This window comes from Actinia tenebrosa, unplaced genomic scaffold (assembly GCF_029948245.1).
Source record: "Actinia tenebrosa isolate PJP-AT-01 unplaced genomic scaffold, QUT_ActTen_1.0 PGA_scaffold0__85_contigs__length_37466705, whole genome shotgun sequence".
Taxonomy (NCBI): domain Eukaryota; kingdom Metazoa; phylum Cnidaria; class Anthozoa; order Actiniaria; family Actiniidae; genus Actinia; species Actinia tenebrosa.
The window spans coordinates 33790495-33812161 of NW_028292569.1; the positions used below are offsets into that span (position 1 = coordinate 33790495).

The 21667-nt window shown below is 38.9% G+C and overlaps 1 protein-coding gene across 10 annotated transcripts; it reads right to left on the bottom strand.

Annotated features, from left to right (window-relative positions):
• Positions 1–4715: 4715 nt before the first annotated feature.
• On the bottom strand, positions 4716–18064 carry LOC116307383 (sodium- and chloride-dependent GABA transporter 2). 10 transcript variants are annotated; one of them, XM_089024612.1, is made up of 17 exons: positions 17622–18064; positions 17460–17516; positions 16796–17039; positions 13503–13637; positions 12729–12879; positions 12115–12213; positions 11713–11845; positions 10458–10592; positions 9773–9876; positions 9366–9490; positions 8875–8987; positions 8290–8421; positions 7552–7651; positions 7194–7294; positions 6457–6624; positions 5553–5643; positions 4716–4861 (listed from the first exon to the last, which is right to left on the bottom strand). In XM_089024612.1, exons 3-17 carry the CDS (start codon positions 17004–17006, stop codon positions 4857–4859), a joined length of 1803 nt encoding a protein of 600 aa, XP_088880738.1. In that variant the 5' UTR covers positions 17007–17039; positions 17460–17516; positions 17622–18064; the 3' UTR covers positions 4716–4856. The 10 variants fall into 10 exon arrangements, with proteins under 10 accessions (XP_088880738.1, XP_088880735.1, XP_088880749.1 ...); XM_089024609.1 differs by having other exon boundaries at positions 16796–17055; XM_089024623.1 differs by lacking the exon at positions 17460–17516 and having other exon boundaries at positions 16796–17055; positions 17631–18064.
• Positions 18065–21667: the final 3603 nt, after the last annotated feature.

Genomic DNA, 21667 nt, shown 5'->3' on the forward strand with positions numbered 1-21667 from the left:
TCATGAATAATGCATAATTTTATAAAAGGTGTGAAAATGGGCCAAAATCGAACAAAACCATGTGCTATAGTCCATGCTTTTTGCCCGAAAATGGCCAAAAATGACCTATTTTACATCTCTCATGAATAATGCATAATTTTATAAAGGGTGTGAAAATGAGCCAAAATCGGTTAAAATCATGAGCTATAGTCCATGCTTTTTGCCCGAAAATGACCTTTTTGACATTTGTCATGAATAATGCATAATTTTATAAAAGGTGTGAAAATGGGCCAAAATGGGTCAAAACCATGAGCTATAGTCCATGCTTTTTGTCCGAAAATGGCAAAAAATGACCTATTTTACATCTCTCATGAATAATTCATAATTTTATAAAAGGTGTGAAAATGGGGCAAAATCGGTCAAAACCATGGGCTATAGTCCATGCTTTTTGCCCTAAAATGACCTATTTTACATCTTTCATGAATAATGCATAATTTTATAAAAGGTGTCAAAATGAGCCAAAATCGGTCAAAACCATGGTCTATAGTCCATGCTTTTCGCCCGAAAATGGCCAAAAATGACCTATTTTACATCTCTCATGAATAATTCATAATTTTATAAAAGGTGTGAAAATGGGGCAAAATCGGTCAAAACCATGGGCTATAGTCCATGCTTTATGCCCTAAAATGATCTATTTTACATCTTTCATGAATAATGCATAATTTTATAAAAGGTGTGAAAATGGGCCAAAATCGAACAAAACCATGGGCTATAGTCCATGCTTTTTGCCAGAAAATGGCCAAAAATGACCTATTTTAAATCTCTCATGAATAATGCATAATTTTATAAAAGGTGTGAAAATGGGGCAAAATCGGTCAAAATCATGAGCTATAGTCCATGCTTTTTGCCCTAAAATGACCTATTTTACATCTCTCATGAATAATGCATAATTTTATAAAAGGTGTCAAAATGAGCCAAAATCGGTCAAAACCATGGGCTATAGTCCATGCTTTTTGCCTGAAAATGGCCAAAAATGACCTATTTTACATCTCTCATGGATAATGCATAATTTTATAAAGGGTGTGAAAATGAGCCAAAATCGGTTAAAATTATGGGCTATAGTCCATGCTTTTTGTCCAAAAATGGTCAAAAACTACCTGTTTTGAATCCTCTATGAATAATGCATAATTTTATAAAGGGTGTGAAAATGAGCCAAAATCGGTCAAAACCATGGGCTATAGTCCATGCTTTTTGCCCTAAAATGATCTATTTTACATCTGTCATGAATAATGCATAATTTTATAAAAGGTGTGAAAATGGGGCAAAATCGGTCAAAACCATGGGCTATAGTCCATGCTTTTTGCCCGAAAATGGCCAAAAATGACCTATTTTACATCTCTCATGAATAATGCATAATTTTATAAAAGGTGTGAAAATGGGCCAAAATCGAACAAAACCATGGGCTATAGTCCATGCTTTTTGCCAGAAAATGGCCAAAAATGACCTATTTTACATCTCTCATGAATAATGCATAATTTTATAAAAGGTGTGAAAATGGGGCAAAATCGGTCAAAATCATGAGCTATAGTCCATGCTTTTTGCCCTAAAATGACCTATTTTACATCTCTCATGAATAATGCATAATTTTATAAAAGGTGTCAAAATGAGCCAAAATCGGTCAAAACCATGGGCTATAGTCCATGCTTTTTGCCTGAAAATGGCCAAAAATGACCTATTTTACATCTCTCATGGATAATGCATAATTTTATAAAGGGTGTGAAAATGAGCCAAAATCGGTTAAAATTATGGGCTATAGTCCATGCTTTTTGTCCAAAAATGGTCAAAAACTACCTGTTTTGAATCCTCTATGAATAATGCATAATTTTATAAAGGGTGTGAAAATGAGCCAAAATCGGTCAAAACCATGGGCTATAGTCCATGCTTTTTGCCCTAAAATGATCTATTTTACATCTGTCATGAATAATGCATAATTTTATAAAAGGTGTGAAAATGGGGCAAAATCGGTCAAAACCATGGGCTATAGTCCATGCTTTTTGCCCGAAAATGGCCAAAAATGACCTATTTTACATCTCTCATGAATAATGCATAATTTTATAAAAGGTGTGAAAATGGGGCAAAATCGGTCAAAACCATGGGCTATAGTCCATGCTTTTTGCCCGAAAATGATCTATTTTACATCTTTCATGAATAATGCATAATTTTATAAAAGGTGTGAAAATGGGCCAAAATCGAACAAAACCATGGGCTATAGTCCATGCTTTTTGCCAGAAAATGGCCAAAAATGACCTATTTTACATCTCTCATGAATAATGCATAATTTTATAAAAGGTGTGAAAATGGGACAAAATCGGTCAAAATCATGAGCTATAGTCCATGCTTTTTGCCCTAAAATGACCTATTTTACATCTCTCATGAATAATGCATAATTTTATAAAAGGTGTCAAAATGAGCCAAAATCGGTCAAAACCATGGGCTATAGTCCATGCTTTTTGCCCGAAAATGGCCAAAAATGACCTATTTTACATCTCTCATGGATAATGCATAATTTTATAAAGGGTGTGAAAATGAGCCAAAATCGGTTAAAATTATGGGCTATAGTCCATGCTTTTTGTCCAAAAATGGTCAAAAACTACCTGTTTTGAATCCTCTATGAATAATGCATAATTTTATAAAAGGTGTGAAAAGGGGCCAAAATCGGTCAAAACCATGGGATATAGTCCATGCTTTTTGCCCGAAAATGGCCAAAAATGACCTATTTTACATCTGTCATGAATAATGCATAATTTTATAAAAGGTGTGAAAATGGGGCCAAATCGGTCAAAACCATGGGCTATAGTCTATGCTTTTTGCCCGAACATGGCCAAAAATGACACATTTTACATCTGTCATGAATAATGCATAATTTTATAAAAGGTGTGAAAATGAGCCAAAATCGGTCAAAATCATGTGCTATAGTCCATGCTTTTTGTCCAAAAATGACCTGTTTTACATATTTCATGAATAATGCATAATTTTATAAAAGGTGTGAAAAGGGGCCAAAATCGGTCACAGCCATGGGCTATAGTCCATGCTTTTCGCCCGAAAGTTGGCAAAAATGACCTATTTTACATCTCTCATGAATAATGCATAATTTTATAAAAGGTGTGAAAATGAGCAAAAATCGGTCAAAATCATGGGCTATAGTCCATGCTTTTTGCCCAAACATGGCCAGAAATGACCCACTTTACATCTCTCATGAATAATGCATAATTTTATAAAAGGTGTGAAAATGAGCCAAAATCGGTTAAAATCATGGGCTATAGTCCATGCTTTTTGCCCGAAAATGACCTTTTTGACATTTATCATGAATAATGCATAATTTTATAAAAGGTGTGAAAATGGGCCAAAATCGAACAAAACCATGGGCTATAGTCCATGCTTTTCGCCCGAAAATGGCCAAAAATGACCTATTTTACATCTCTCATGAATAATGCATAATTTTATAAAAGGTGTGAAAATGGGCAAAAATCGAAAAAAACCATGGGCTATAGTCCATACTTTTTGCACAAAAATGGCCAAAAATGACCTATTTTACATTTCTAATAAATAATGCATAATTTTATAAAAGGTGTGAAAATGAGCCAAAATCGGTCAAAACCATGGGCTATAGTCCATGATTTTTGTCCGAAAATGGCCAAAAATGACCTATTCTACATCTCTCATGAATAATGCATAATTTTATAAAGGGTGTGAAAATGAGGCAAAATCGGTTAAAATCATGGGCTATAGTCCATGCTTTTTGTCCAAAAATGGTCAAAAATTACCTGTTTTGAATCCTCTATGAATAATGCATAATTTTATAAAAGGTGTGAAAAGGGGCCAAAATCGGTTAAAACCATGGGCTATAGTCCATGCTTTTTGCCCGAAAATGACCTATTTTACATCTCTCATGAATAATGCATAATTTTATAAAAGGTGTGAAAATGGTCTAAAATATGTCAAAACCATGGGCTATAGTCCATACTTTTTGTCCAAAAATGGTCAAAAATTACCTGTTTTGAATCCTCTATGAATAATGGATAATTTTATAAAAGGTGTGAAAAGGGGACAAAATCGGTCAAAACCATGGGCTATAGTCCATGCTTTTTACACAAAAATGACCTATTTTACATCTGTCATGAATAATGCATAATTTTATAAAAGGTGTGAAAATGGGGCAAAATCGGTCAAAACCATGGGCTATAGTTCATGCTTATTGTGCAAAACTGGAGAAAAAGGTTTGAAAATACTTGAAAATGGTCCAAAATAGCTCAAGACCATGTGATCTAGGCCATGGTATTTAGCTTGAAATGACATGAAGGTAGTTTTTTAAACAATTATTCGCCGTTGCACCTTTCCTTAGTATTACTAAACTGTTGTATTGACGGTTTTACTTTCTTGATATGATATGTTATGCATGATTCTCAGTAACATAAGCGTCATATAGGTCAGATTATTAGCATTTGTGAAAATAAGAATATCAAATTCCTCTTGTAAAAGATACCAAATAAACAAACGATTAATGTGTATATTGAAGCTTAATCAGGGAAAAATTAGTTATTATTACTTTTTAGGCGCTCATGAGTTTTATTTTTAACTTCTGTACTCTGAACTCAAGGCTCCGGCATTTGTCCGAGCATGTACAAAATGAATGTCAAAGCTGTTGGGTGGATGATGTCTTCCTGGGAACTTAAATCTTTGGTTTTTAACAAATTTAATCAGTTATATTTATCGACCTAATTTGATTGTGGTCAAATTACATGTAAACTATAACATATTAAATGTAAAATCTTGATTTCCGGTCGGGAAGCTCGTGAAATGCTGACGAATGGAGTATCCTATAACTGAAAGAAAAAATATTAAAATGAAATACTACTACTATTGAAGAAACAACAAACGCGCGCGCGTGCTGTGTACAGTTATAAACCACGCTAGGAGAAGTACGACACATAGTGGACTCCACACAGCACATCAAGGCGCAAGTTTTCATTTCTTTTATAAAATACGAATTACAATGACCGTCATTGTGGATATAGGAATGACGCAACTGAAAGTTCGCGCTCGTGCTATGTGCTCTCATAAAGCACGCGCTTCCAAACAATCACAACGCGATATCTATAACAGTTATTTCATAAATGCATTTCGAAAGACAAAACAATCGTAAACACCCTGTGAAATTACCGAAGTGGGTGATTTTCTAATCACTGGAAATAGGAACAGAAACCGCAAACACAGATGGCTTGCCTTTGGGCTAGTTACTATATTGTCTAAAGGTAAGATATAGCAGTAGATGGAAGCAAATAATTTGGAAAAAAAAGGTCGAAGACACGTCAAGTCTACTCAGATCAATTCTCCCTCTGTATTTGCGCGATCAGCTACAGGTATCCCAAGAATAGACTTCCTTAGCTCAAGTTGAATGTTATCCCATCTCAGACCCACATCTACCCAAGGTCAAAAAGTCAAATGAATTTAACTTGATAACATAATAAAGCGACAGATAAGTAGTGATATTCAACGATATAGATAGGATGCTTAGTAGATAGGGTTTCTGGTGAGGATGACTCCTTGCTGTTTTTCAATCTCTGCCAAAGCGTGCTCGTCTGGTGTTGTGACAATTCGCCAACGCTGTACCAGAACATTATGAATGATTAGATTTGTCGTTAGAAAAGCATGAACTACACCATTTATTCGATCTTAGTAATTTATTTAAAAATATTTTGAACTTTGAACGTCGGGTTTTGACTTTGTTCCGGGGTCACGATTCGAGCTCAAAATGTATTGTAATGGGAGTAGGGAGGAGGTGGTGGGAAGAAGGAATAGGGAATAGGGAGGTGGGAGGAAGGAAGAGGGTGGAGGGAGGAGGGAGAAGGAGGGCAGGTTTGAGACAAGGTGTGTCCGTTTGGATCGAGACTATTAAGATCGGGGCTGTTTACGCGCAAATCTTCCTTAAATCCTCATTATCTTTCGTAGAAAGAGTTAGAGTTTACTAATTAGCGGCAGATAACATAATTGTAAAACATCGTAGTCCCCTACGTCCTCCCTGCGTCTTCATTCAGGGCAGCGCCATCTTGTTTCCTTCCTTGGGGCATGATAGGATCATTAACATGGGAATCTCGGTCGCGCGAAACAAGAGATTCCCAAATACACTGATTCCCAAACCAGATTCCGGGACACAAGGGCAGCATTCACATGTCCTAATTAAACCCAATGGGTAAGTCAAAGTAAGGGGGAACGTTTATGGTCTTCATGACGATTTATATGAGATACAAGTGATTGGGGCGTGCTAAGAGTGAATAGGGTCAAAAAAACTAACGTTATATGCTTTAAAACACCTTGCAAATTCAGGGTGAGGGGGTAATGTATGTACGCAAAAAAAAACGTAACTGTGGCAGCTAACGGTGGAATGAAGGGGTAGGTACTTATAAGTGAGCTTCTTACCTCCCTAAGTGATCCTGGTGTTTTCCACAGCTGGTAAAAGGCCCCGATGAAGAAGATGAAGATGGGTAAAAGACACATGAGCCAGCCAATCCACTCAGCCCAGCCAGGATAGGGTACGCCATCGTATTTGATTCCATTCCATTGGATGAAATTAGCCAAAAGGATAGCCTAGTACGACGAAAAATAACACGATTATCAGGCAATAGATCATTTTAAAATTCGTACAAAATAGCTGTGTTTCTTGATTACAGACATCATATACTAACGACTAGCCTCATTTTAATGTCAGTTAAATATTTACAAATACAGTAAAGTAAGGTAGTAGGAAGGCAGGAAGGCAGGAAGGCAGGAAGGAAGGAAGGTAGGAAGGTAGGAAGGTAGGAAGGTAGGAAGGCAGGAAGGCAGGAAGGCAGGAAGGCAGGAAGGCAGGAAGGCAGGAAGGCAGGAAGGCAGGAAGGCAGGAAGGCAGGAAGGCAGGAAGGCAGGAAGGCAGGAAGGCAGGAAGGCAGGAAGGTAGGAAGGTAGGAAGGTAGGAAGGTAGGAAGGTAGGTAAGTGGGTAGGTAGTTAGGTGGATAGGTAGTCCAGTCAGTAGCTATAGCCATATGATATCAAAAGGAGAGCTGCAGTATTCTCCAGGTGTAAACAATACTTTAAAGAGAGAGTGTATCAGCCATTCAATCTTAGGGAGAATTCAACATTAAGAAGGACTTGGTCCATTATATGTGACTAGACTTACCGCGCTGACAACAGGCGAGATGTACTTGAGTGAAATTCGAATAAACAGATATGGCTTTCTCCCTGTCATGATTTCCACGTCATTGCTGAACCTATCAATACCTGTGACAAAATAAAATATCAATGAACCTTACTTCGTCATTGAAGGTAAATAAATAACTTGGGCTACCTGCGGTGGAGTAGGAAGTATGGTCTTGGAGGTTCTTGTGGTGAAGTGAATGGTTTGGGCTTGCGCTTGGTAATAAACAATGAAAATGGCAGCGCGAGAAAGAGAAAGGAAAGCATTTTCTTCTGTTTCGCACTCATAACACAAGGTTTTTCATAAAGTTAAAATTTTGAAAATAAAAACGTATACTAACCGTAGATCCAGGCAATGAAGATGTTTTCTAACAACACACAAAACAGGAGGGATATGCCAGCAGCCTGGTAATCGAAGAGATTGAAAACATACATACCACCCTACAACAATGAAGGAACATACTGTAAAAAGTAGAAAATAAATGGGCAGGGCAGGGCAGGGCAGGGCAGGGCAGGGCAGGGCAGGGCAGGGCAGGGCAGGGCAGGGCAGGGCAGGGCAGGGCAGGGCAGGGCAGGGCAGGGCAGGGCAGGGCAGGGCAGGGCAGGGCAGGGCAGGGCAGGGCAGGGCAGGGCAGGGCAGGGCAGGGCAGGGCAGGGCAGGGCAGGGCAGGGCAGGGCAGGGCAGGGCAGGGCAGGGCAGGGCAGGGCAGGGCAGGGCAGGGCAGGGCAGGGCAGGGCAGGGCAGGGCAGGGCAGGGCAGGGCAGGGCAGGGCAGGGCAGGGCAGGGCAGGGCAGGGCAGGGCAGGGCAGGGCAGGGCAGGGCAGGGCAGGGCAGGGCAGGGCAGGGCAGGGCAGGGCAGGGCAGGGCAGGGCAGGGCAGGGCAGGGCAGGGCAGGGCAGGGCAGGGCAGGGCAGGGCAGGGCAGGGTGGAGGCGAGAAGTGCAGGACAGGCCAGGAGTAGACAGGACAGGAAAGTCCAGGTAAATCAAGGGCAAGGCAGCGCAGTTGAGGATTGGGCAGGGCTAATCAGGTATGGCAAGATAGAAAAGGCAATAGAAAAATGTCAGCAAACGGTATACCTGAAGAACACAAGGAAGTCCAGCAATAAACATGGCGATACTTGTGATCAAAACGACGATCCATTTTCGTCTGCGAAGGTAACCTGGATTTTCATCGATTATTCCTGTGACAAAGGCTTCTATTGCACCAAACTAAAAGCAGCAGAAAAACTTTATCAAAATTTATCTCAAAGATTGAGTTTAAAGCAAAGAATCTGTCATTGCTAATGACTACCGTAACCGGATACAGAAGTGGGGAAGAAGAGAGGGTTCAAAGTGAAAGCCGCAGAACGGCCTATTTGAGTTAAAATTATCTAGGATTGGTTCCGAAAAGGAAGAGGATTAACTGCATGAGCCAAATGCGACCTCCAGCAATCGATCTCAGTACCACAGAGGAGAGAGACCGGAGTTTCAGCACGGATGCTGAGTAAGTAGCTTGTTGGTGTTCGGAAATAAAGAACCTGGGAAAAACAGTTGGCCCTTAAAAACAGCATCGTATTGTAACAAGTAACACTACTCGAGAAATTTCCCCTTGAAAATTATGCACTTTCCTTAAATGGTTTTGTTTAATTGTCCCATCAATGCCCATCAATCGACTTGGCTTACCATGGTGTCGATGCCCAAAGTGACAAGCATGAAGAAGAACAACAGAGCCCAGAACACAGACAATGGCAACTGGGAAATGGCTTCTGGATAAACGATGAAGACTAGACCAGGCCCTATAGGTACGGTCATTGCAATGGTGATCATATTCATAGGTGTTAGATATTCAATATATAATCTAAGGACTCTTGTTTTGTTTTATGATTTCCTTTTGATTGATTTTCTTTATTGTTAACTTTGTTTCTATGTTTTTTCAGCATTTCATTTTTCTTTCTTTCTTTCTTTCTTTCTTTCTTTCTTTCTTTCTTTCTATCTTTCTATCTATCTTTCTTTCTTTCTTTCTTTCTTTCTTTCTATCTTTCTATCTTTCTTTCTTTCTTTCTTTCTTTCTTTCTATCTTTCTTTTTTGTCTTTCTTTCTTTCTTCCCATGCTCCATTCACTTAGTAAATAATCTATTTTCTATCCATTTATAATTCAATCCATCCATATTCACCTGATTCTACTACATTTCCTACAGTCGTATGCAGAACATGAGCCATGAAGCCAAGAATACCAAAAACAGCAAACCCGGCGAGAAAACTTGTTCCACTGTTTGACAAGGAAACGATCAAACTATCACTGAAAAAAGAATTACACAGTCATAATTTTTTTTCAAGATCGCACAGTTCTACTTTCATAATGGAGCGTTTTCACTCACGTGAGAAGGCAGCAATAAACAATAGAAACTTTCTGCACAGTATTTGCATAAGGATAGAGTTCAATTCCCGGAGGATAGAAAATGTATTGTTTTGGTACGTACCCCATAATGGCCACTGTGACGTCACGTGAAAACGCTCTATAGACTAAATATAGTGCACATTCAATATTTTTCAAACGAAATCATTAACTATGATGACCTACCTGTGAACATTATTCCTAAACGTGTTAAAACTTCCGAAAGTAATGACTCCACCAAAACCAATCCCGAGAGACCAGAAAATTTGAGTTGATGCGTAAACCCAAACCTGAGTAGAAACAACAGGCGAAGACAGAGAATAAAATGCGATAATTTCCAAAAAACGCATCTCATATCACAAATTCATTACATCTCATATCTTGGGAACATAAACCTGTCCGCCATGTTGGTTAAATGTAACGTCTGTTTCTTTCTTTTTTCTTCTTGGTAGGAAGACGAGAAATGTGCACTGTATCATAAGCGCTGGCCCATTCCCGTGGTCGTGAATTCAATTCTCATGGCCGTTTAGAAGCTAACAATTGAATTATTTAACCCCGATCACTACCGACCAGCTGTGGTATAGCACCAAACTACTATGCAAAACTAAAATATCAGTTTCGTATGCAGCTACTTTTTACTCTTGTTCAAAATGGATTGATTGAATGTGTCGAGAACTATTAGTAACTGGTATCGTAATTCTAAACTGAAATGTTTTCTCAGAAACATTACCCTTATACGTGGCCTGGTGGAGTTATTTCTGATGGATTCTCATTTTACTGGACAGGATCCTACTCCTATCCCCACGCTGTCACACGAGAAGATACAACAATTTATGCTAAAGCTTATTCACCAAACTCTAATTAGTCATACCTGAGGATCAGCAAGTCGCCTGAAGTCAGGTTTCAGGTAAAACCTAAGACCATAACCAGCTCCATCAAGGGTTACACCTCGAATCACCATGACAACGATCATGATGAGAGGAAATGTAGCAGTAAAATAAACCACCTGTTGTGGAACGGATTGAAAAATCGATGATAATTGGTTAATGTCGTTATTAACTTTCCATAGAGAAGGCAGCAAGGCAGCAAGGCAGCAAGGCAGCAAGGCAGCAAGGCAGCAAGGCAGCAAGGCAGCAAGGCAGCAAGGCAGCAAGGCAGCAAGGCAGCAAGGCAGCAAGGCAGCAAGGCAGCAAGGCAGCAAGGCAGCAAGGCAGCAAGGCAGCAAGGCAGCAAGGCAGCAAGGCAGCAAGGCAGCAAGGCAGCAAGGCAGCAAGGCAGCAAGGCAGCAAGGCAGCAAGGCAGCAAGGCAGCAAGGCAGCAAGGCAGCAAGGCAGCAAGGCAGCAAGGCAGCAAGGCAGCAAGGCAGCAAGGCAGCAAGGCAGCAAGGCAGCAAGGCAGCAAGGCAGCAAGGCAGCAAGGCAGCAAGGCAGCAAGGCAGCAAGGCAGCAAGGCAGCAAGGCAGCAAGGCAGCAAGGCAGCAAGGAAGCAAGGAAGCAAGGAAGCAAGGAAGCAAGGAAGCAAGGAAGCAAGGAAGCAAGGAAGCAAGGAAGCAAGGAAGCAAGGAAGCAAGGAAGCAAGGAAGCAAGGAAGCAAGGAAGCAAGGAAGCAAGGAAGCAAGGAAGCAAGGAAGCAAGGAAAGCAAGGAAGCAAGGAAGCAAGGAAGCAAGGAAGCAAGGAAGCAAGGAAGCAAGGAAGCAAGGAAGCAAGGAAGCAAGGAAGCAAGGAAGCAAGGAAGCAAGGAAGCAAGGAAGCAAGGAAGCAAGGAAGCAAGGAAGCAAGGAAGCAAGGAAGCAAGGAAGCAAGGAAGCAAGGAAGCAAGGAAGCAAGGAAGCAAGGAAGCAAGGAAGCAAGGAAGCAAGGAAGCAAGGAAGCAAGGAAGCAAGGAAGCAAGGAAGCAAGGAAGCAAGGAAGCAAGGAAGCAAGGAAGCAAGGAAGCAAGCAAGCAAGCAAGCAAGGAAGCAAGGAAGCAAGCAAGCAAGCAAGCAAGCAAGCAAGCAAGCAAGGAAGCAAGGAAGCAAGGAAGCAAGGAAGCAAGGAAGCAAGGAAGCAAGGAAGCAAGGAAGCAAGCAAGCAAGCAAGCAAGCAAGCAAGGAAGCAAGGAAGCAAAGAAGGAAGAGTACACATACCTTTCCAGTGAGTTTGATGCTTTTGAATATACAAAAGTAAACAAGAACCCAGGAGAGGATCAACGTACCGACCAGTTCCCACCTCATGGAGCCGGCTACTTCAATCGAGTCGGTTATCTGAAGCACTCGGCGGCTAGAAGGATAAAATGAAATGCTTTTGGTTATAACCCCAGGAAAATCATTGACAGAAAGGGATGTATGAAAAGAGAGCACTTATGAAAGCAACAGTGAGAAATAAGCTGATGTTTTCTTTTTTCGAATAACATGGGAAGCTAATGAGAAATATTTTGTTACATGATCGCGATTAATCATGAACCTGTAAACGAAGAATACGAAAAAGACGGCGAGAGAAAAATGGTTATGGGTCTCCTACGTTTGCAGCGTTTTCATCTGTCAACTTACTTCCAGTATTCAGAACTTGGCGATGTGAACTCCTGAGTACAGTTGACGGGAAGATTGAAAGCTGAGCAGTTGACCACTTGGTTGGATGTTCGTTCAACTCTGCATAGAATAGCAAGTAGAAATTATAGTTTTAAAATATCAATGCTCTTATGAGAGGGAAATGCAGTTAGGAGGGGCTGGGGAGAGCCGGAGACAGACGCTTCCAATCCACCCTCCAATCCACCAATCAATCCACTAACCAATCTTAAATTAAGGTTTTCAATGTTTGTAATTTTAACAAGAAAAGTTAGCATGTTTGTAAAATTGTTCCAATGATTTGTTTTATAATGGGATCTGTGAATAAATGTTTGTCTTGATGACTCAAGTTCATCGAATTCTTGCCAGTTTGTTGACTGATTAGAAAAGCTTCATATTTACCGAGGTTTTTGGTTTTCCGTTACTTTTGTCCAAAACTGGAAAGGTAACAAATCTAGAATCAGACTTGGGTTTGCTAACACATATTTTACAGACGTCTGACAATGCTTTTAATCAATTTGCCACTATCAATGTGTTCTGCATGTTCAGTCTTTTTGTGTTGAATGATTTTATTTATTACTTAAAAATAACAAATCTACCTGCAGAAAGGTGTGTTCCAGTCGTTACCACAGCCGCTCCAAGGTACCTCAGAACGAAAACTATCAAAAAAATAGAACAGAACCCAGGCGAGGATAACTATATAATACAGACTACTTAAAAACTGCATTACTATTGTTGCGTATCCAAGGCCTGTGGAGAGAAACGAGACGTGGTTGAGTCGCTAATGGCAACGGCCAACACATTCTACTTCACCCTAATCCCGTGCGTTATCAACTTGCGCGCGCACTCGTTCCGTTTCGTTTTTAGTTATCAAAACCTACACCCGCTTTCAGTGTCGTCACGCAACGCTTTCTCCCCTGAGAACCAGGGGAGAAAGCGTTGCGTGACGACACTGAAAGCGGCTGTGGGGGAGACTATCAAAACAATAAACGGAAAGAGCACTCACGCGCAAGTTGATGACGCACGGGAATGGGATAGGGGGACTTTAAATTGCATCCGGTTACTAAAAATAGCCCAACCGGGAATTTACATGGCGCGCGCGTCATTAAGAAGTTTCTCTCTCTTGTACAAATAGGCAAGAGCGTAGGAGTAATAGGAAATTTAAACAAGTGGGTTCCCAGCAAGCAAATTTCACGCTAGTAAACAAAAAAGCCAAAAGACATACGAGCAAATGATTAAAAAAGAGAAGAACAAGCATGCAAGCAAATAGACAAGCAGATATGACGATTCAAACAAACAAACTGAAACATTTTAAACGGTAAAAAAAAAAAAAAAAAAAAACCACGAATAAGATATTTCTCATTCAATCTTACCTCTTGAGAGAGGACACACAGCTTTCCACAAGCTAATGAAACCACGATTGTACCACTGACCAATAGCAAGCTCCATGAAGAACAAAGGAATACCGATAAGAAACAGCATCAAAATGTACGGGAAAAGAAACGAGGCTGAAAGGACAAATAGAAAAGATAAAGGGTTAGCTGGATTAATGATAATAATAATAATAATAATAAACAGTGAGAAAACAAAGACCTGCACAAAGAATGGTGTGACATCTCAAAAGTCTGGAAAAACATTCCAACTGTTGTTTACAGTATTCACACAAGTATTATTCAACAACTATTGCCAACTAAAGTCTATAACGTAAAGAAACTGAAAGGTGAAGCAGAAGATCTGAAATGTCGGCTTTGCCAATCTGGAGATGAGAGTGTTGCACACATCATGTGCAAATGCTCGGCCATAGCCCAATCGCTCTACACATCAAGACATGATCACATGCTTAGACCTGTGTATCACGCGATACTTAAGAAGTTTGAACTTTCTGATGATAAAGTCAGCGTAACACCTTGACACAAAGAACCACCCCCAAAGAGCTCTGTCGAAAATGATGAAGCAAAAGTACTGTGGAATATCCAAATCTACCAAGACAGCCCTCCAAAAGGCGGTGCAAATAAACCAGACATCCTTGTGCGGAATAAGAAAGAAAAGCAATGGATTATATTTGAAGGAACAGTCTGTAATGTAGGAGAGATACTTGACAGGGATAAAAAGAAAACTGTTAAATATACTGACATAAGATCTAGTCTTAAAAGAATGTACCCTGGATATAAAGTAACGCAAGTCAACATAATATTTGACTTTCTATCTGGGTACCATGCACACGGATTTGATTAGTAAACGTCTGTACAATTGTTAAATTTGTATACATCTTTGAAAAATGAGTCATGCAGATATTTGCTTAGACTATTCATGCCCGCAATATACTGTATTCATTTATTGCCATCTTTTTTTTCCTTTTTTTTTTTACAAAGAAAGATGTTGTTTTAGCAAAGAAAGATGTTGTTTTGTTCTTTTACAGCGATAGCTTGCAGCAATAATTTTCATTCCCGGGCCTGCCATCCATAATGTAAAGAAGGAATTATCAAACCATTTGTGGCTCAGTGAACACCAGAGAGTCTGTGAAGAGACATGAATAGACCTCTTCGGCTCTCACGTAATGTTTTCCCATTTCATACCACATGCCATTTAGAGTATCATCTCCTTGCTTAAGGTTTGCGCTCGGTTACACATGAGAAGACACATGAATATGGATACAGCTCAAACAAAGAATCTTATTCTCAAGGGGATGACACGTCGTCTGAAATGGGAAAACGTTCCCCCAAGCCGAAGGGGTTTATTAGATGGCCGAAAAGAGACCATAGGAAAAACAGGACGAGATAAAAATCACTAAACAACAAGAAAAGCTTTTAATCAAATCAAGTCATGTTTTGAAAACCGAAATGCCAAAGATAATGGAAAACCGGCAAATGATGACTGACATTTCGGATAGAAAGAAACAGCAGTAGGAGTTGTGACTACATTTTTAACTCGTGGATACGTTAACCGTAGAAACGTACTAAACGTGTTATTGTGAGGGGTCTGAATATGCAAATGTGTCATTCCATGAAACTCACTAAGATGTGAGCAGATCGATAATTAAACGCTTACCGATAGACTTATGTCATCTGATTACGAAGGTTACACGACGCTAATAAGTAAGAAGCTCTTATTCAGTGTAGACTACCTTGATATTTATATGAGGAAATGAAATGCTGATGTTCCATGTGGGATATTCTTATTTCTTGTTCATATTAAAAGAATCAAGGAAAGATGCAAGTTGAAGTAAATAATGCGATTAACGCCTGAAATAAAATTTCAATGAGTTAAACCTTATTTTTCATCTGATGTATTAAGGTATCAGGGTACCTTAATAAACGCATACTTTCGTAAACGAATTCTATCAGTCCACACGTAAACGGTCATCGTTTACGAATCGTTTTCACCCCTCCACACGACGTATCCCCTACGAAGAGCCTTTTCATAAGTATGCGTTTACGGTGAACGTTTTCATCGTTTACGTGTGGACGGAAGGCTAAACGCATCAAAAAGTATCTGCGTTTACGAATGAAAACGTATACTCTTAAGATGGCTCCCTCAGAGAGTTTTCGGTAGTTAGAATCACTCAGTAGGACATAAAGTTCATGAGTTTAGGATTCAATTTTGTCGAGCTGATCACACATTAGTTTACCGTGGTAACAGTACTTCAGCTATAATGAAGGCCATTCTTTTCATTAAAAAATTTAAAACTCAAGTTTTCCACAGTGCATTTTTAATAGAACATTTTACAATGAATATACGTCATACCTCACCATTCATTTGACACAATGCTAAAGCATTTGGTACTACAGAGATTCAAATAATGCTAAAGCTTGAATTGGCCGAATAAAAAAAATTCCACATTACCGAATTTCTAAATATTTTGGCACTGTTTAACTTTAATATGACAAAAAGGACCGTCTAGTTTTTGAGTTATTTCAGGAAAATGTAACGCGTGCGAACGATACAAAAACTATTTATAAAATAACTGCTATGAATGTCGCGTTTTGATTGGTTTGGAGCGCGTGCTTTATGAGAGCACATTGCACGCGCGCGCACTTTCCGTTGCGTCATTCCCTATTATTGTAATTTGTATTTTATAAAAGAAATAAAAAACTTGCTTGCTGTGCTGTGTGCAGTCACAAAGCACTTGGGGATTGGCAGAACACTCGAGAAGTGTCCAGAAGCAGTCCGCTACGCGTCGTGCTTCTCCTAACACTTCTCTCGTGTTCTGCCAACCCCCGCGTGCTTTATTACAGCAAACAGCAAGCAAGCGCGTTTTGAGCCACCTTTCATGCATGGTGAATGGTATTTTGTATTAATTAAACTGGATGGCCAGGGCATGGCTGAGCAACGACGATTCCATGTTCAATTGACTCAATACCGTAAGAAATCTCTGCTATATATTCAATTAAAATATTGAAATATTTTCCAAACAAGAATAAGGCTTTTAAACCTCTGAACTCGGCTAAGTATTAAAAAAAGTTTGGAGGGAAGCTGATAAATACTACGGTAGACACGCATCGAAAACAGCTAGCCAATATTTTATATTTAAAACGAAGTCAGACGTCGTTATTACTGATAAATGAAAACTATTTGATTCTCCCCCCAAAAAATATATATAATATGTATTATACAATGTAATTAAAAAAGGAAATATGATTATTCTGTAACATTGTCACATCCTTACCTCCTCCATTTCGGTAGCACAGATAAGGAAAACGCCAAAAATTTCCATAACCCACTATGTACCCAAGCGTAGCGAGGATGAAATCGATTTTATTATTCCAAGCCTCTCTTGGAGGAACTTCATCGACTTCGACTTCAAAATCCGTCAGATATTCTTCCTCTCCCTTATCTTCATTAGGGGTGTTGAGGTTTGAATCGGTGGTTCCCGTCATCTTTACTCAGTTATAAACTGCAGACGCGGTTTCCTGTTGATTGTGTAGGCTAAGAGTACAATATCAAGTGTCTATTTAAAAAAATTGAATACGATGAAACAAAGTAGTAGTATTTACTAGAGCGGATGCAATTAGAGTGCTCACACTAAATCCGTGAAACAAAGACTAATTTTTAGCTCTAAATAGCGATAATTAAACAATAGAAAACATAATTTATATAATATATAAAATTTATAATTTATAAAATACACAAGAGACCATTTGTGTCTTTTGTTTAATAAATGTTCTGGTTGAGTGATAGCAACTGTTAGTAAACCTCTGGTTTATTCCACGGTTTAATTGCATCCGCTCTATTGTAAAAGTCAAAGTAAAACAAAAGAAAAACAATGGAATTTGTGTCTAATACACTGCAAATAGTAGCACAAATATTTTATAGTTTACACACATCCTTACCTATTAGAGTGAAGGCGTTTAACCCGTGAAACAAAACGTACTAGTCAACGTGTTATACTTAAATAGACACAAAAGAAAACAATGGAATTAGGGAGACAACTAAAGTGTATTAGTCAAATATCTATTTCATGGGTTTAATGACCTCACTCTAACTTTCCTTACCTTACTTACAAAGCAAGCCAGCGATTCTACCTCAAATCTTATCCTAACGTAACTACGACCAACTCAGAGAGCGAATACTCCAGTTTTGAGTTCTCTTTGCTCAACCTTAGCCTCAGTTGTACGTTTAACATAATTAAGATATAACGCGTGCTCTGATTGGTTCACCACCTATGAAGAAAAAATGTATGGACCACTCGTATGGAGCACGCTGGTGACGTCAATTTGGTGAAAATTCGGTGAAAATTGCAAGCATTCAGATAAAATAAAAAGACTACTAACTGGTCTACCTTTCTGGACATCTAAAGTTAAATGAAAGTTAAATAAAGTTAATAAAAGAAAAAAACACATTTCACACAGTCGATGCTAAGACTGAGCAAAGGTGAACCTAAATGGGAATATTGGAACTTAGAATTCCTTATGGTTCTCGACTGTTCACACCACATTAAGATATTGAATAGAATTAGGATTCAATGTGATTAATAATACTTTATTCAAAAATGCAGATTACATATTTTGAAAAGGAAGACATTGAGGTTAGCCCTATATAAGTCCCCTAATTTAAAATAAATAAATAATTTTAAGAACTAATAATATATATATATATATATATATATATGTACAATACTAACTTCAAAAAATGTTCATGTGTTTCTTAAGTCTTGTTTTAAATTTATTTACGTTGGGTTCATCTGTATGATTTACTACGTTATTAGGAAGATCATTCCAAGATTTGATTATTCGCACAAAAAAAGAATATTTGTAACAATTTACTCTAGCAGATTTGGTCTGTATTTTAAATTGGTGATTAGCTCTCGTTTTCGTACTTTTACAAAGTTCAAAATAGTCACTGAAATCTAGACCGTTCATCTTGTGTACAATCTTATAGCACTCAACTAGAGAGAGGAATTCCCTTCTAAGTTGCAAAGAGTTCCATTTGAGTATCTTACATCTGTCTTCATATGCCATCTCTTGTCGTTTTTGACCAAGTGCGATGCGTGACGCTCTTCGTTGTATAGATTCAATTGCATGGATATCCTTTACTAGGTGTGGTGCCCAAACTGGGCATGCATATTCCAGAATGGGACGGACCAGTGATTTATAGAGTATGGAAAAGATTTCCTTATTTCTACTACCCGTGGTACGTTTAACTAAACCAAGGACTTTATTTGCTTTATGTACAATTGCTTCTACATGTTTGGACCAACTTAGATCGCTCGACATTATAACTCCAAGGTCTTTGTAGTCATGTACGTTCTTTAATGCTGTGTCGGATATGTGATATTGTGTTCTATTCTTATCACCCTTATGAGTTATCCTCATGGCTTCACACTTTTTAGGGTTAAACTTGACTTGCCAATCCGCCGCCCAGTCTTCTAAAGAAGCAAGGTCCGACTGTAGAGCTGTTACATCCCCAACGTCGGTTAGTCGTCGATAGATCTTAGTATCATCAGCAAACAATTTGATGCTTGATGTGGCTACATTTGGAATGTCATTTACATATAACAGAAACAAGATCGGCCCCAGAATTGAACCTTGCGGGACACCCGATGTTACTGGAGACCAATCAGAAAAGGATCCACGTATTTGCACTCTTTGTTTTCTATTAGTTAGAAAATTCCTGAACCACAATAGTAATTGATCGTCAATGCCATACCTGTTAAGCTTGAAGAGTAGGCGTTCATGTGGAACGCTGTCAAACGCCTTTGACAGGTCTAAAAAGATAACATCTGTCGCTTTTGAGGTATTTCTTGATAAACACCAGTCATTATAGCTACTTAGAAGTTGGCCTACCGTTGATCTGCCTTTTAAGTATCCAAATTGATTTTGGTTTAATAGTTGATGTTCTGTCCAGAAGGCTATGACTCTTGATCGTACTATTTTCTCTGCCACTTTACAAATGATAGATGTCAACGAGATTTGACGGTAATTTTCCTTGTTGTGTTTTGGACCTTTTTTGTGGATTGGAGTTATATTTGCAATTTTCCAGTCCGATGGAAGTGTACCAGAATAAAACGACTTGTTAAACATCTTGCACAGTGATGTGGATAATTCCTTTGCACATTCTTTCAAGATACGCGGTAGTACTTGATCGGGCCCAGGGGACTTGTGAATGTTCAATTCTTTTAGATAACTTTCCACTTCATTGGCTGAACATTGAACGTTGCGTAACTTTTCAGTAACAACAAAGCCAAATTCTGGAAGGATGCATTGTTCTCGTGTAAATACAGATGAAAAGTATTCATTCATGTGTTGTGCTATGTCTTGATCACTTGTCACTTCTTGACTTCCTTCTTTCAGCAACACTAAGTCGTTGGTACCTTTTCGTTTTGATTTCATGTAGTTCCAGAATGGCTTTGAATTGTTCTCGGATTTTAATTTGTTTGCTAGATCTTTCAGATGGTTCCATTTTGCTGAATTGCATTGCTTTTTCAAAGAGTTGTTTAGATTACGGTACGCAGTCCACTGTTCCTCGTTGTTCGATTTTTTGGCTTTTTTATAGAGGTTTTTCTTTTTCCTGCACAGTTTTATTAGATCTTTGGTAATCCATGGTGCACTAATTTTCCTTTTTTGACGGTATTTTGGTATACTATCGTTGACTGCTGCAAAGTAAAGGTCTTTCCAGGTTTCCCAATTGGTGTTTATATCTTCGTCTTCCAAAATACAATCCCACGGTGTTTTATTAAACAGAGCTCTAAGATGATTCCAATCGGCTTTGCTAAATGCGTAGACTTCTTTTTTTGACACACGGTTTTGATAAGGATGGGTGTCCACTTTGAAAGTTATTGAATTGTGGTCGGAGAAGGGTTCTCCGACTTCGAGGTCTTTAATCAAATCAGCATTTGTAGTTAGTACAAGATCTAAAATATTCTTCTCGCGAGTAGGTTCATCAACTGATTGTTGTAAAAAGTTATCATGAATTATTTCTGAGAGAAGAGTGTGATGTTCAGAGGTTTTTGTAGGTTGGTTGGTAGCCCAGTCAAACTCGCTAAGATTAAAGTCACCAAGTATTAATAAATCCGTAGTTGAAATGTTAGTGAGACAATTCTGAAGGTCTTCTAAAGGTTTGAGATTGCTGTTTGGTGGTCTATAAAACACTCCAATGGTTAACTTCTTGTTGTTGTTCCCGGTAGTTATATCAATAAAGAGTATTTCTGATTGACAATTTAAATCTTCTCTTAAAGAAGTTATAATACAATTTCTCGTGGCAATCAACACTCCTCCGCCATGTCTTCCCGCATTTCCAGGACGGTCTCTTCTATAAACACTATAGTCGTTGACGAATACTTCGGCGTCCGTTATCGGTCTAGATGGGTCTCAGTAAGGACTATGATGTCAACTTGGCTTTTGGCTAATTCTAGTTGCAATTTTGCGATTTTGTTTACGATACTCCTGGCATTCGAGTAGAATACTGATAACTTCGAGGTTTGATTTGTCACCTTATTTTTTGTGTCTACATTGTCATTATTGTTTCTGTCGTCGTGGCCAGGGTTAGGATGAATGTCTCCACAAGATAGTATACGAAGCTCCAGTTGAAAACTAGCGTCGTGGTTACTGTAGAACTTAATTCTTTGCTTGTAGAATCGTCTCCGTGGTCGGGCATACCAGAACGCCGAGTTGTTGTTTGAGATTGATACCAAGATGAATTCAACTTGTGCTGGTTTATACTCTTGAAAGTATGGATTCGGTACCAGAATATCATTTTGTCTGAAGACTTGAGTTTCATGTGTTATCTTGCGTTGCGATTTGTTAAACAACATTGCGGTTTCATTGTTCTTTTACCTCTACCACCATACTTATATACAAGCATAACTTGGTAAATAGAAAATAGCAATTAGCACGATAATGCAGGGATTTACTTATATATACATTTATGACGATCAGCGAGAATCAAGTATGGGGTGTGACCTATGTATTACCAAGTGTGAGGTTCTCTCTTAAACCGCCATCACGCACACCTGACTGAATTTTGACTTAAATGTTGATTCTTTTATTAACCGGGTTCTCCGATCCCCCACCCCCCCAAAAAAGCATTCGGAAAAACAGAC

What these genes read in the sequence shown, in the direction of transcription:
- LOC116307383 (XM_089024623.1), bottom strand. Translation starts at nt 17,006, where the DNA reads ATGACGGGAACCACCGATTCAAACCTCAACACCCCTAATGAAGATAAG. An exon ending in TGGAACACACCTTTCTGCAG is followed by an intron (nt 12,214 to 12,728) that starts GTAGATTTGTTA and finishes TATTCTATGCAG; the next exon opens with AGTTGAACGAACATCCAACC. An exon ending in CACCAGGATCACTTAGGGAG is followed by an intron (nt 5,644 to 6,456) that starts GTAAGAAGCTCA and finishes GTTCTGGTACAG; the next exon opens with CGTTGGCGAATTGTCACAAC.